This window comes from Sciurus vulgaris, assembly GCF_902686455.1.
Source record: "Sciurus vulgaris genome assembly, chromosome: 4".
Classification (NCBI taxonomy): domain Eukaryota; kingdom Metazoa; phylum Chordata; class Mammalia; order Rodentia; family Sciuridae; genus Sciurus; species Sciurus vulgaris.
Window position 1 is genome coordinate 76,806,688 of NC_136464.1, and position 15,725 is coordinate 76,822,412.

The 15,725-nt window shown below is 38.6% G+C and overlaps 1 protein-coding gene and 1 pseudogene across 2 annotated transcripts; one reads left to right on the plus strand and one right to left on the minus strand.

Moving 5' to 3' along the window:
- Positions 1-1,388: 1,388 nt before the first annotated feature.
- LOC306660230 (sarcolemmal membrane-associated protein-like) lies at positions 1,389-4,862 on the minus strand (the record flags this gene model as incomplete). The annotated part of the gene is given in 5 exon segments (XM_079138390.1): positions 1,389-2,604; positions 2,608-4,101; positions 4,103-4,146; positions 4,149-4,487; positions 4,712-4,862. Coding segments are annotated over 5 exon segments (2,688 nt in total). The 3' UTR covers positions 1,389-1,944.
- An 843-nt stretch (positions 4,863-5,705) lies between these two features.
- Positions 5,706-6,952, plus strand: LOC306660231 (UBX domain-containing protein 8-like; annotated as a pseudogene). Its single transcript has 2 exons — positions 5,706-5,735; positions 6,035-6,952. The product of its transcript is annotated as a UBX domain-containing protein 8-like (transcript).
- Positions 6,953-15,725: the final 8,773 nt, after the last annotated feature.

Genomic DNA, 15,725 nt, shown 5'->3' on the forward strand with positions numbered 1-15,725 from the left:
GGAGAGTAAAGTTATTTTATTAAATCATGCACATCACGTGTGTTAGTGCAAATAGTTTAATCTGTACTCCAGAAATTCTATTGTACTTTTATCTTTACAAAATAGATTTCAAACAATTATTTACTTTAAAAAATGTAATTCTGAAGTTAAGCATTTCAGAACAATATTTGCAATAACCTATATACAAGAGGTACTGGGTACCACTTGCATATTAGCATTCTGTGGTGGAGTGGCTTCCTGCAACAGAAAAATGATGAAATGAACTATATGACAGTATTTTCTACTAGTCATTTGTGACTAATTCCTCCATAAATCTAGTGATCCTCCCAACAGCAGTCCCAAATAGCTTAAAATATAACCTTTAAGTATAAACAATAACTGCCAAACATCACAAGGCAAATTATATCCTAAACTCCTATTTCAATATTTGGCTAGACCTGTGTACTCACATAGAACATTCAAGCCAATTCACTGACATTCCCTCCCAGTCTTTATTGACTGAAAATTTTAACTATGTGATACTTTAGGATATTCTATGATCTAAATAAACTTTATTGACATAACTATGGTGCTGCACAAAACCATAGCTAAACTTCGACTTCTGTGTTTTAAATTTTGAGTATCAAGCAGTGTTTAGGTGCTTCAAATGTGCATGGAACACTATCAATTTTGGGAATAGTGCTTCTAATTAACAGAAAATTCCAATTAATAACAATAAAAAGAAAATAACCACTTGCATAACCAACCAGAAAACCTGTTGTTAAGTAACAGTTCTCCTTGAACATGAATTAGCTCTGAAACATCATAACCAAATTAAGTCAATAAAAGTTTATCTAAAGAGATATAATTCTTTCTTCAATGAAACATGCTTGGAGGAATAGATGATAGAAAAAAAAATCATGCTTCCTAAAATGTTGTATATGAGAAAGTAACTTGGCTTGTAAAGAAAATATCTCTTTAAATACATGAGGTTTAATAAAATTACATTCCAATTGATTCAACAGTTTGGTTGACTGCACTGAAATTGTGTAATTACTATGTTTTGCTCCCAGAAATACTTCAGGTTGCTCAAGAAAACACACACTCTCATGGAAAGCTTTTCAAAGTTGATGTCCTCCACATCTTCAATTCACATTAAGGCTGAATGAGCGTGCACATATTCACCAAATTATCGCTAAAATGGAATATTTTCCAAATGTATTTTTCCTTAAAAAAAAAAAAAAAAAGAACAACAACAAAAAAAAAACAAAAACCCACACAAAGAGTTGTCTCTATTGTCTTGTTCCCAATAGCTCAGTGGTTTCATAACAAGTAAAAATGGCGTAAATATGTAAAAAAAAAAAAAAAAAAAAAAAAAAAAAAAATATATATATATATATATATATATGCATATATTTCAAACTGATAGGCACTGAGCACACAGGGCCTCTCTTCCCATGTATGTATTGGTTGTCTGATTTGGGTAGTTATCGAATCAGAAAAATGAATTATCTGGCCATCAGAATTCAGAATAAAATACCCATAAATTTAATGGTATAAATAATTTGGTGTACCAAGAAGCCTACGTTAGGCCACCATAATATTCAGAATCTCAACATACTTATTTAAAAATTACATGGAAAATTGCAAGCAAATTATTGCTTACAGTAGAATAAAGTCACAATTTTATATTCTCTCTATAGACAGACACATTTTATATAATTTAAAGCAATGACCCTACAGTTGTATTCTTGCACTTCTGCTGTTTTAAGAGGTAAAAAAGAAGAAAATGGTTCTGTTTGTCCCCAGCATGAGTGTGATGCCAGCTTCTAGAGGGAGGACGGTGTACAGACTCAAGAAACACTCTCATGGAGAAGCTCTGGCCAGACCTGGCACATACAGCATGATGGCTGTCACCGCAACCAGGGCAGCCAACATAGGCATCCAGGGCCAGGGTTTCTTTCTCTACCACAATGGACCGAAACACCAAAACAGGAAAGCCAGGAATAGGCCGATGAATACGGCTGGGTCGGGTTGTAATATGGAAGGATTATATCCTTTCTCTCGGAGCAGCTTCAGGTTGTCTTTACATTGTTTGAGCTCATCTGTGATTGATTGCTTTTCCTGCTCAGTCATTTCAAACTTCAACTTCAGTTCTGTGAGTACAGTCTGTGTCTTTTCATACTCTTTCTGTACATCCTTTGCTTGGTTTTCAGCCTTACTGAGAAGAGCTTTTAAATCAGTTGAATCCTGAAGATGCTGCTCTTTTAAGGATCCCACTTGGTTCTCAAGTTCTTTTCTATTCATCTGAAGGATGCTGAGATCACTGGTAAGTTCTAAACTCTGCTTCTGAGAATTGTGCAATTCTTTTTCTTGCCTCTGCAGTTCTGATGATAGCAAAACATTTTCCTTTTTTAGAGAATGGCACTCAGTTTCCAATACATTCCATTCCTTTCTCAACTTCTCTAGTTCACCTTGCAACCTTGTTGCTTCCACTCTCTGTTGGTCTTCACACTGTTGACATCGAAGCTGAAAACTGTTCTGCAGACTTGTGATTTCTTTCTCATACTCGGGTGCTGCTTTCCGCCATTGCTCAAGTTCAGCTCGAACCTTCTTAAGCTCGTCTTATAAAGAAGTAATGTCAGTGTCCTGCTCAGAGGCAGCCTTTGCAGTTGCCTGATGAAGCAGCAAAATTTCATCTCGGGCACTAAGCAATTTATCTCTAGTGTTTGTGATTTCACCATCTTTCTCTTCCCGGAGATTCTCAATATCAATGTGTAACCTCTGCAGTTGGGCTTGAAGAACTTGTATTTGTTTTGCAGATTCCTCAACTTGATATCTATAGGCTTTTCTTTCTTCTTCCAAAAGAGCTTGAAGTTCAAAGCATTTTTGTTTACTTGCTCTAGCTAGTTCCTGGGCTTCGATCAATTCCTTGCGAAGATGCTGAATTTCTTGTTTTGCCTCAATTTCTGAGTGTACACCCTGCAAGTCATCTTTTAAAAGGGACACTGTAGCAAGAGGTTCATTTAGGTCTTGCTCATCCATTTGGGCGTCTGTAGTGTCGTCACTGCTTTTCTCCTTGCTTGGACTCAGAGTATCTGATAAGTCAGATTCCTTTGCTCTTGCCTGGTTTTCTTTTGAAAGCTTTGTTTCTTCTACCACTTTGGTTAGATGCCCCTCTACGATCAGCTTCTTCTGGCATTCTATGAATTGATGAATAAAAGTGCAGTCCCCGTCACTCTTTGAAAGCAAGTGCTCTTTTTCTGTGCTCCCATTTATTTTAGGTAAGAAGTCATCAACTTGTATCCCTTGTAAAGCTGTTAGCCTTTCATTGGTGAAGTCATTATCAGCTTGCAAAGCTTCTATTTTTCCCTGGAGCTCCTGTTCTTTTTCTTCCATTTCATCTATTTTATGTTGTAATTCTTTCTTCTCAGCTTGTCCCTTCTGTTGGATCTCCTCTTGTCTTCCCTCTGCTACCTTTAATTTATCAGATAAATCTTTAATCTCATTAACTGCTCCATTATATTTATTGGCTAATTCTCTTAATTCTTCCTGAGTCCGCTCATTCATTTCTTTCAGATGGGTACATTCATCTTCAGTATTACTCAGACTTCGCTCAACTTCTGAAAGTTTTCTAACCACTTCAATTTTCTCCTGAAGGACCGGCCTCAGGGACTCTTTGGCTGTTGTCTCATAGTTGTGTTTATCTTCCTGTAATGCTATTAGTTCCTTCCGTAAACTATCTTCTGTCTGATTTTTGAAGCATGCCTGTAATTGGTTTCCCATAACTTCTAACCATGATAAGAGTCTATCTTCATCTATTAAAGCCTGCCAACTGGTATCTGAAGCCCCTTGGGTGATGGCTAGTAGCCGCTGAAGTGTGGCTAACTTCTGTTCCAACATCTGTTCCCGATGTAAGGCCTCCTGTAGATACTGAGAAAGCTGGAATAATTCCTGAGAATACATACTTGGAGTGTTAGCAGCAACTTTGTCAACAGGACTTGGTAATGGAGCATGGATGACATCTGAGCGCAGCCGGGCTTCCATACCATCTGGTAGAAACAGTTTTATTGTGGAAACAATACACCCATGGGTAACTTTCCGTGTGTTCTCCGTCAGGTACTACCCCAAACTGGATAATGTCACCAGAAAGAATTTCACATGGTGACTTTCTTCAGAGCCTCGACTCAATCTCTGACTATTTATAAAGGTACCATTACTACTTTTAGTGTCTTGGAGATAAAACTTGCCCGTCTTGTGATCAAACCAGACCAGAGCATGGTTCCTTGACAGCACTTTACAATCAAAGGTGGCATTATTCTGTGCTGGTCGACAGCGTGCCACTGAGCGGCCAATCTTGATGGGCTCATCCAGGTAGACATGACGCTCCTGAAAAGGGTGCGAGTTCCGGCGGCAAGTGAAGATGGCCAAGGCAGACGGGCATCGAGGACAGACTGGGGGTGTCTCTCCTACCAGGGACAACGAGGAGTTCCTCCAGATTCGGAATGCTCTTCACAAGCCTATGCCCCTATCCCCCCAAAAATTTTAAATTAAAACAAACTGCACATTGTCTAAGCATAACCAGTGAACATCAACATCTCTTCACTTGGGTGGGAAGACAAGCAAGCGTCAAGTCCCATCACCTCCTTTAAAACACAGCAGCACCCAGATCACAAAAAGTCCCCAACTGGCATCTTTCAGTCCATCTTCCCTGGGAAGAAAAGGCTCAAACATCGGGCAGCTTCAGCCAAGAAAACTCCTGGAAGACAGTTTGGGGACTGGAGGTATCCAAGCAGATGAGTTACACACCAATTCTTGTGTTTTGTTTGAGATCGCGGCCGCTTCTCCCCCTCGGTGGCGGAAACGTCGCAGCACTGCAGCATGAAGGAAGGGTCGGTAAGGTGTGGTCAGGAAGATCCTCTGAGGCCAAAGAGAAGTGTAGCCAAGCACTTCTGGGCAGCCACCACCGGTGCTCAAGGGCCTCGGGAGTGGAGAGGCGAAGGCGACGGCGAGGGGGTCTAGAGGGCTAGCCGGACAGTCTGCATTGCCACTGCTGTGCGGAGGCCGCCCGGGAGTGGGCAGGGGTCCCGGCCAGGCACGAGCGGGCGGCGCCCTCAGCGCGAGAGGTGGAGGCCGGCTCGGGCTCGGGCAGCAGTCGAGTTGGGACTCCCCGGCACCTGGCGGACGTCCCCGCGACCAGGGCGGGGACCCGGCACAGCAGGCCGGTGCGGACCGAGCGAGGCGCTACCCCAGGGAGGCTTGAGCGACCGGGCCGGGCCGGCGGGAAGTTGGTTCTTGGACGCCTGGGCTCCGTGCTGCCGCTCAGCACATGGGCCGCTTCCCCTTAGGGTTGCCCCCGGGAGGGTCGCATCTCAGGAACCGCAGCCGCAGCCGCAGCTCCCGGAGGACGAGGAGGTGGGGGAGGGAGACTGGCCCGGAGATTGAGGGAGAGGCCTGGAGGCCCCGGGTTGGGTCCGCCACAGCCTCCACCACTCGCGGCCAGTAGGGCAAGCTCAGGCTGTACCTGACGAGGCAGGAAACTTTCCGACCTTGCCAGCGCCGGCCGCCATAGTGACTCTGACTCAGTAAACATATTTGACAATGGGGACATTGACATATCTTTTGAAAATTCCCATGAAACAGTTTCTGAAAAAAAAATTATTTGAATGATATTTTACTCTTGCTCCTTTAACCTCGGAGGCAGAAGCAACACATTTGAGTTGAGGATGCTTGCCAAGCTGTTTATCAATAGTAATGTAAGAATCTTACTTATTTCTAGCAACTCTCTCCAAAGAGTGAAAGAAAGAAGAATCCTTTGTGATTTCTGGGAGATTTGTGGAAAATCTTAAAAAGAATTTTTTCATTGAAAAGAGACTTAGAGTATAATTTTGAATGGGAAAATACATATTAAAATTTGTCAACACATTTGAACCTCAATTAAATAAGATGCTGCATTATTATGAATAAAATACTAGGCTACCTACTCAATTACAGTTAATATTACAAAGTATTCAATTACAAAAAATATTAAATATAAGGCACCAGGGCTTCGCAGGTCCTTGGTGTTGTCTTGCTCTCTGTGCTCCCACTTTTGGGTCTTGAGCTCCCAAGTGGGATCGGAGAACTACGAATTAAAGATCTCATCTTGCTTTGTGCCTGGGTTTTCATATTTCATACTGCTGGCTCTTCTTTCTTTAATTATTTCCATGACTTAACTCATTTAAATCTCCCCAAATTTATCTGAAAGAAGAGCAGAATGAAAACAGACAAAAACTTGTGAGAGAAAAAAAAAAAAAAAAGAGGTACAGGATGAAAAGGCCAGCAAATACATAGAGAATGTTTTAAAAGCTCACGAGGAAATGACATTAAAGAAACTGGAAGAGTGATTTTATCAAATGATTGGTAAAACTTGGAAGCTAACCAGTAGTCACAGACTTGGGGATGATGAAGAATTGTTGCTTGAAAAGGCAAGTTAGTCATCTTTTAAAACAACTAACAGAGAAGCTGCAGAGACTGAACTTTCTTAAGCCTCTGGCTAAAGTTTCCTACCTGCTGAACAGCCTTCATAGAAGCAGGTTCCTGTTTTACATGAAGAACCTTCTGAAGCAACTGAAAAAGTAGTTACTGTTGCTCTCTGATGTCTAAATGGGAATGTCCTGAGGAGAGAGGTTTTTTAAGTCCTGGAGTTTACAGATCTTATCAGACTAGATGATGAAAATTTGGTACCTATCCATCTCTATATAGCCTTTCCATGTCCTTTCCCAGAAGGCCCCTGGAAGTGAAATGAGGTGGATCACTGGTTGATATAGGAATAACTGAATACTGCACTTAACATGGAAGTGAGGGAGCAGAACAACTAAGAAAGAAATGAGAACTACCTGTTCTACTTAAAATCAGTTATGCCATGACCTTGCAGGACAATAAAGCTTTCACATTAAAAAAAAAAAAAAAAAAAAAAAAAGAAGAAGAAAGAAAGTAAATGTGAGAGGTAACATGTGTATAAAGGACTCACTCTTTCAAAAGTTTTGCTCTTTTAAATAATTAAGAACATTTAGCTGGGCATGGTGGCTCAGCCTATGATCCCAACAGCCCAGGAGGTTGCAGCAGGAGAATTGCCAAGTTCAAAGCCAGACTCAGAAATCACAAGGCACTAAAGAACTCAGTGAGACCCTGTCTCTAAATAAAATACAAATTAGAGCTGGGAATGTGAAATGTGACTCAGTGGTTGAGCACCCCTGAGTTCAATCCCCGGAACCAAAATAATAATATTAAAGAACATCTTAGAGTCAAAATCCAACACAAGAAATTATACTAAGATGGAAAATCTTTCCACATATTTAGATTCTCATAAAGTATAGAAGAACCTTTGCAAACTCTTACAGAAAAACAATATTCCTATTTTAACAAAAATCAAACTATAATTTTGTACAAGTACATATTTGATATTAAAATTTTTACAAATATATCCATTAAATTTTAGCCTGCTTTAACCAGGAGAAATAAAATTTCATCTCCATGCATCTTTTGTGACCATATTCACTGAAGTTTTTGCATGTAGTATTCTCAGCTTCTAGAAGCAGCATTCATTATACTTTATAGCAAATCTGTTATTTTTCCTTAAGAAAAACACTCCCTGCATAGGTTGCATACAATGTTGTTCCTGTCTTCAGCTAATACTCTAAATCATTTTTACTGAGTATAATTTAAACTATTATAGCTTCTCTTTCACAGGGAAAACAGAGATGAAAAATTATGAACCACCATTTTGCAGCAGACTAACAGATTATGAATATCCATCTCACACACTTTATAGACATATATGTCTTTTTATTACAACTCCTAAGTTTAAAAAATGAATAAGAACATTAACAGACACAAATATATGCACTTTTTTCTAAATGCAAACTTTCATTGTTGAATTTATAGAATGGCTTTAAAATTTTTCAAGTTAAAATTATTAATTCTAAGTTCAAATATAAGAATGTAGACACGTTAGAATTTGGGTATGCACTCCATTTAAATAGTCCCTTTTATATTCTCCTTCTCACTGAAAACAAAACACATTTGAAAACTTCCAAAGTGGTATCAAAAGCACATTTTCTGACAAAAGACAACTTCATAATATGTAATATGCAGGATTTCGGACATACAAAGAAAGATAATAACAAGGATAAAACCAAAGTAAAGCTGGGAGAATTACCATTCTGCTCAAAGGGATGTCTTTCCCTGTGGTCTAAGCAAACCAGACACAAGCAATTGTGATGATTTAACTAAACACAGTACTCTGTTCTCATATATAATTAGAACCCATTCACATACCGTATAATTTTTTGGTTATTTATATTTCTTTTATTTCCTTTAAACTGCAGAAATCATTTTGGTTACTTTCATAGTCACTTCATGGGATTCTGACAAAATCATTGGGAGTGTCAAGGACTAAATTTAAGTTGTCATGTAATCTAGAAAACAAAAAGCAAAAAAAAAAAAAAAAGAAGAAGGAGGAGGAGGAGAATTGAGGCTAGGAACACAATACAAAAAAGTAAAATATAGTTTTCTACAATTTAAATTACTCAAACTTAGAAAATTAGGATCATCAAAGTTGAGTATTCAGGTGCAAACTATAAGGAATATAGATATGACCCAAGAGAAAAGGCAGCAGGCTCAAAACTTTAGTGAGCAGGTAGGCTTTTTCAGAGGAAAGCTCACTGAAGTAAGTAATCCCAATACCAAATTCTTCTCCCTTTGAGAGACAGTGTTGTCTTCACAAAATGAATCTCCTACCATTCCATCCTTTTATGCCAGTCAGATACATATATTCCATTTTCCCTTCTTCTGTCCTCAGATTATATCAATAATTAGAGCCACTGCCCTGGGTGAGCCAGATACGAGTCAGGGTCACTGAAAAATGTCACATCAAGATGAGGAGGAAACAAAGACATCCAAGCTAAAGGGAAAAGTTGGAACAAAAGAGTAAGGAAAACCACTCAAGGTGAAGGTGATACTGGTTTGAGGACAAGGTTCCAGAATCCTACGAAAAAGTGAGCGTGTGCCCTTGAGGTCCCGTCTACTAGAGTAAATCTCAGTTTGAGTTAGAAGGGGAGTGGAATGGTGGGAGGATGGGAGGATAGGGACCAGGATCCCTGTGCTTACCCCCTCCCCTCCAGATAAATTGAGAAACTCATCTCTAGGGAGCTCCCTTCTCTCTACCGCTAGTCCTAGAGGCCCTTGGTGGCAAAGAACAGAAGTTGGAAAGGAATTGGAAGAATTTGGAGCAGCAGGAAAGGTCAATTCCGGCCTTACCCTGGCAGCTCCAGATGAGTAGGAGTTCTCAAAGAGAGCCCACAGCGGGGCTGCAGTCTCCTCCAGCGGCCAGTCTTGTCCGCGGGTGCACCAAGCCGTGCCTTGTCCTCCTCATTGCCAGGGTCGCCACAGATCAGGTTGGGGGTTGTGAAGATGTCCAGAGCCTCTTGTTGGGATGCTGCATGTAGGTCATCCAGCAGAAGGGCAGCTCCTCCTGGACGAGTGGGCCGCCCACGTCAGTGGGGCAGAGGAGCTTGCTGGCACATTCGTGGATGCCGGTCAACTAAGAACTGCCGCCTGCAGGGTGGTCGCTGCCGCCGTGGGAACTGCAGTTGCTCGCGTCGCCCTCCAAGCAGCCACCTGGGCCCAGGGACAAAGGAGGCGGTCATGGTCAAGGTCGTGGCGGAGTGGAGGGGGCCAGGGCTGCAGCTGTCACCCGCCGCGGTCAGGCAGTCGCCCTGGGGCTCCGAGGCGGCGAGAAGAGCCCGGCGCGTTCCTGGCAGGGTCTTGAGGGTGCTGCGGTAGGTTTCCTGTCAGGTGCCCCAGACATTGAGGATCACCCTTTCCTTGTTCTCGATCTGGCCGGTCTATCTCTGTGGTTCAGACATGACTTAAGACCAGAGAAAAGGCTCTGCTTTGGTTTCCGAAGGGACCAGGTTCTCCGGGCAGCCGGACCGAGACTTGGCGGCCAGCTGAGTCTCCCTTCTCCGACGAGAAGCTACTTGGCGTTTTCCGCGTTCAGGTGGTTGAACCGCCTCTCTGGGCGCCGAGTCGTGGAGACAGCCCCTGCTGCCCACCGGCCGCGCTACCCGCCTTCATTCTGTGATCTGTGGGTTCGTCCATCGCCAACCTCTGCGCGGTCACCATCGCGCGGGGTTGGGCAGACCTTGGAGCTCTGGGCGGTTCCAACGGGCGCTGCCAGACCCGCCTGGAACCGGCAGACCGGCTGGCGGCAACTGGAGTGGAGGCTAGCCTTGGTCAGGAGAGCTCCACCCACTCTAAGGTGCAGGGGCCCAGCTTGGATTTTGGTTTCGATTTGCATTTTAAATGTGTCTAACGCTTTGTTTTCTGTTTTTGTTTCTTTTAGTTTAGCATGTGTAATTGTTATGCACTTTAATTCAAACTTTTGAAAATGTTTTCTATATAAGAAAAACAACCACCTCCATCATTAACTACTGATTTCTTCATGGTCCCTTACCATCAGGACCTACAGCTATTTCTATTTTAAAAATAATCATTTAAGAACTATATAAAATCTTCAAAAATTGTTTAATTTTATAACTTCACCAAAATTAAACCCATGCCTTTTTAAAAGAATTCCATTAATTTATGTTGTCATTGAGTTCCCAATGCATCTCACAGATGTTATTAGAATTATTCTTTTCAAGTTTATAGCTAACATTTTACAAGTCATATATAATAGTCTATTTTGGGAATAATTATTAGTAGTGGATATTCAAAGGAAATTATTTCCTGCTGCAATGAATGCGTAGTGCCACAGGTGGTGTTCATCAAGTGGAATGGTTTGCAGGGGATGGAAGACAGAGCCAAGACTGCTTAAGCTTGACTTGTAGAATCATTGCTTATGAAAGCTTCAAACATAAATGGGTATTTATAATTATGGCCTACAACGTTTTTCAAGCAAAACCAAGTGTCCATGAATCCTCTTCTTTAACATCTGAGAGTGAAAGAATATGAAGCATATATCTTCCTTTGGGAAGATAGATGAGTAATTATAAAATATTCTTAAAAACATTGAACATTTCACATTGGTTTGAGAGTTTTTTGCATGGAATAAACATAATTATTAGAAAATTGCATGAATTCATTGTTCCCAGATATATGTTCCTAAACATTTCATAGTGTTGTAATTAACACTATTATTTTAACTTCATTGTTTTTGCTATTTATCACATTACTGGAGTGAAATCTGTGATATATCATCAGTAAATTGCTTACATGTGCTCTGTGGCTCAAAGCATAGGACTCTTTCACCAGTTTTTCTTGATCACATTAAAACACCTGAATTGCATCTTTATGGATTTAGTTCATTGTAAATAGCAGAAAAAATAAGATTTTTATAGCATAAAATTATTTGAAGATGATATTTCCAATGCTCCTTAAAGTTTTCACGTAATTACATGATTATAAAAATCCTTGAGAGAAAATATTTTAGACAAAAATCTGCTAATTTAAGCAAAATTATCAATGCTAACATGTTACCCCTCCGATTGCTGATGGTTTTACATTAAACATAAATTTGAATTAGTGAAATAGGAAAGTATGAATACTCTAAAAGAACTGAAAAATAAATTATGTTGGCAGACAGATAAATTAGCAATGAACTAGAAAGCCCAAGTGGAATACTTGATTTTCATTTACTTCTGCCATCATAATGAAAAATGCCAGAAAAATAAAAGTAATTAATTTTTTTTTTTACAGATCCAAGATAATTTGGGACTAGTGTCCAAAGATAACCCGATATCATTGTGAAATGAAACTATTTCAAAATCAAAATAAGATGTAAAATAAAAAGATAAAGTAGGCTTATTAACAGGAAAGGAAAAAAAAAAAAAAAAACTCAGAAGAAAAAGTAAAAATTTAAATGGAGGGTACAAAATGGTTTAAGTTCCCTGAACATAAATGAGTTGCCATTTGTTATGCTTGATTCATGTTGAGTCATTTATATGACCCAAATTCATGTTGGAAAAATTAAAGTACAATCTTACCATTCTATTAATTTGTTTAAAAATGATGATTTAGGATTGATCTGAAGTAAAACTGATATCACTAAAACAACATTCGCCAAGATTTTCCTATTAAAAATAAAGAACCAATCTTAATGGAGATAATTTCTCATACAGTGATCAATGAAGTTTCTACAAAATGCTTACAGTTTTAAAATTAGATTTAGTCAACATTATTGAAGGAATTTGAATTAGAAAAGAGTGAAAACTTCCAAAACACTGTTTGAACATTAACAGTAGAACTTACAACAACCCTAGAGTCTAATGACAATGCTTTCATACCCTAAATTACTAAAGAATGTTTAGCACGATAATTTGAGATTAAAAAGCATACTAATTATTTAAGTCAAGTTAAAAAATAAAGCTTTCTGGGTGTTAGAGGATTTAATGCAGAGAAATGATTATTGATGTAGTAGGTTGAAAAACTGTAAAGTAATTGAGAGTCTAGTAGTAGGTTGCTTCTTGGAGAGACAAATGGACAATGGAATGTTAGAGAAGCCCATATGCCAGGTCATCTGTAGAAGCTGAAATCATGATAGGTCTTTGTGTCAAGAACTGTAACTACATAACTTAACCACCTAATGCTAAACATGTAACCAAAGGTACAGAGAAATCCATGAACTTCTCCATTCTCATATCTTCACCCTTCTACCCAGACCTGTGATTGACCAGTCTCAGCTGGAAGTCAGCTGACATGCTGGGGTGGGGGGTGCAATTCATCCTGAGAAACAGAGTAGGACAGGGCAGGACACAAGTTCAGCAGAAGTATGGATAGCTGATTGTTTGAAAATAAACCTGCAGAGAGAATGTCACTTATCTAGGTCCCAAAAGAGAATTTTCCAACAATTTAGAATTTATATTTACATATACCCAAATTGTTGAGGCCACATGACATATTAAGAGGAACAAAATAAGCTATAAATCCAAAGGATATTTATTGCTTCAAGTTCTAATTTACAATCATTTTTTAATGTTAAATATTCTATGAAAATTACATAACTTCATTTGACTTTTGGGTCACCATATTGTACTTGCCCTAACCTCTGAAAAGTTGAGATTTTGAGCATATTTATTAAACACAAAATGTAATCATGGACTCTGTAACAATAAAGATAATTATTAGGGCAAAGTCTCACTATTAGGAAAGAAAGTGATGAGACATAGAACTCTCTTTACTACAGGGGTAGCTACTACATATAGTCCCTTTCCAATAGATTAAGCATATCAAAATCAAAAAAGGTGAAAACATAAAACCCTTCCTTCTTATGTTGTGCTTCTATTCATATTTACATGGAACAGCACTAGTTTCTTTGTTTTAATAACTTATTATCAGATTAAGGACAGTTAAATGTATCTTCAGTCTGTGGACTCTTTTTTCTTTCTTTTTATCTGATTTTGTTTTGTTTTGTTTTGTTTTTTTGAGGTACTGGGAATTGAACCAGGGTTTGTAGACCCACTGAGCTACAACCTCAGCAGTTTAAAATTTTAATTTGGAGCGACGTGTGTAACAAAGTTGCTAAACCTGGCCTAGAACTTGCAATCCTCCTTCCTGAACCTCCGAAGTAGTTGAAGTACAGATATGCACCACCAGACCCTGCTGAGGGTTAGTTCTGTAGATGGCAGGATAATTATGGAAATGGAATTTCAGAGTAATATGTCAAATAAACTGAAGAAATTAGAGTGTCTTAAGGCATATGTGGGAAGGAGACTCATGGGGCCAGAATAGGACAGATGTCAAAAGGATTAGAAAGCAGATAGAACAGAAAGCCAGCTGTGTAGTCAAGAGTCCAATGATCAACATAGAATTTTACCTCAATAGGATGGGTAAATTACTGTCATTTACTAAATTTGGCTACAATTCTGATAATGATGAATAAGTAAATTAATTTCCACTAATTATGAGAGTGCACTGTACTTTGCAATGATGCACACATTGCATTATTAAGAATGCAAAAAGGTGCCATAGAGACAGATGAGAATAAATTTACTGGAAATTTTGGTGAATGTTTTAGAAGAACTTCTGAAATCAAGAAAGATGACAATAAAAAACTATTTACTAATAATGTATTAAATCAAGCCAGTTTAATGAAATTTGTAATAATTATAGCCTAGTAGGTACTGAAATGAAATCATCCAAGGCTACAATTTATCAACAGGATTATTCAGTAAAAAGAAACTCACTCTGACTTACCAATTCCACAACCACATGGGAAAACCCAACCTAGACAGGGAAAAAGTAAATGTTTAAAGAATGCGCCAGGAATCCAACTCTATTTTGATAGGGATTCTCAGAGAATTTTGAAACAGGTACTCAAGGGAGTCTACTCACCTTACATTAATCCAATACAGCTCAATTAATAAAATTACTTCCTGAGTTTTATAACCAACACCATTTAGAAGAGTTACATTAATTCATATTATATTGAACTTTTTCTCTAATCTATAATGTTTAAATGAAACATATCTGTCATATCTCAAATATTTGAATAACAACAAGCAAGTTTATTTGTATATAAATGTTAGAGTTTTAAGCAAATTGTAGTGAAAGAAAAATACTGCCTTGCAAAAATACCCATCCCTTGCCTTGATTTTGGGTGAATTACTCAAGAGTACTTCCCTGTGTAATCTGTCCATAGAGAGTGTGATCCGACCCATTGAATTTTTTCATACAACAATTAAGGTACATAACAGCATGAGAAAAAGGATAAGACCATTCAGCAATATCAAATTCAATAATATGTTCCATTTAGTGATGGTAAATTTTGCAAATAAAAATTCAGAATATACAACTAAATTGAATATCATAAAAACAGGTTTTAAATCTAATAAAGTTCAAATACTGAATGAGGCATGCCTATGATAAAATATTATTGTTATCTGATATTCAAATTTATATGTATGTCCTGTGTTTTATCTGGCATGCTTAACCCTATGGTCTCTGAATCACATCAGATGACATTATATACCACCTGCGCCTTTTTCTTAAGTTTTCTGTTGATCTTTTCTTCATTCCAAATCACTAATAAAGATACAGAAAGTTATAGTAACAGTGCTTAGGCTTTTTTCATCAACCTACAAAGAAATCCAGGAAAATTCCATTAACCATAACAAATCTGAACAGAGCATTGAGATTAACCTGAATACTTTTCATGACCAAAGTGAGATCATTTAATATTTACATCCTAAAAAGAGACACATTTCTTACCACATTTTTTACAGGAATGGTTTTCAGAACAGGAATAACTACCTACACTGTGCATATAAGAAATGAGAGTTATCACTCCAGGAAGTTTCCTAGAGTAAGTGAGAGTGGCAACCGCAGACATCAAGTGAGATGTTTCTTTAAATATAGCCTTTCAAGGCTACTCACAATATGCAAGTAATTGTATTCAGGAGGGAGAGGAGTTAATGCCTGGTTTCCATATATCACACCTAGATCTAGGAATGTTAATATTAGTCCCAGAACAAGTGGGTTATTCACGATTTTAAAAACTTCCAAAGTGAGAACTAAACAGTAAAGTATCCTGGTAGTTACTATGGCCAATGTAGCCTTCTGGAAATTTGGTAGTCCTTAAGGATTGCAGCTCAATTTTATTAACTGAGTTTAGTCCTGATTCTGAGAGGAATTCTGCAATCTGTCATTTTTGTGCACATATTTAGCTACTTGGTATATGTTGGCCCCATGGAATGACAAACAGA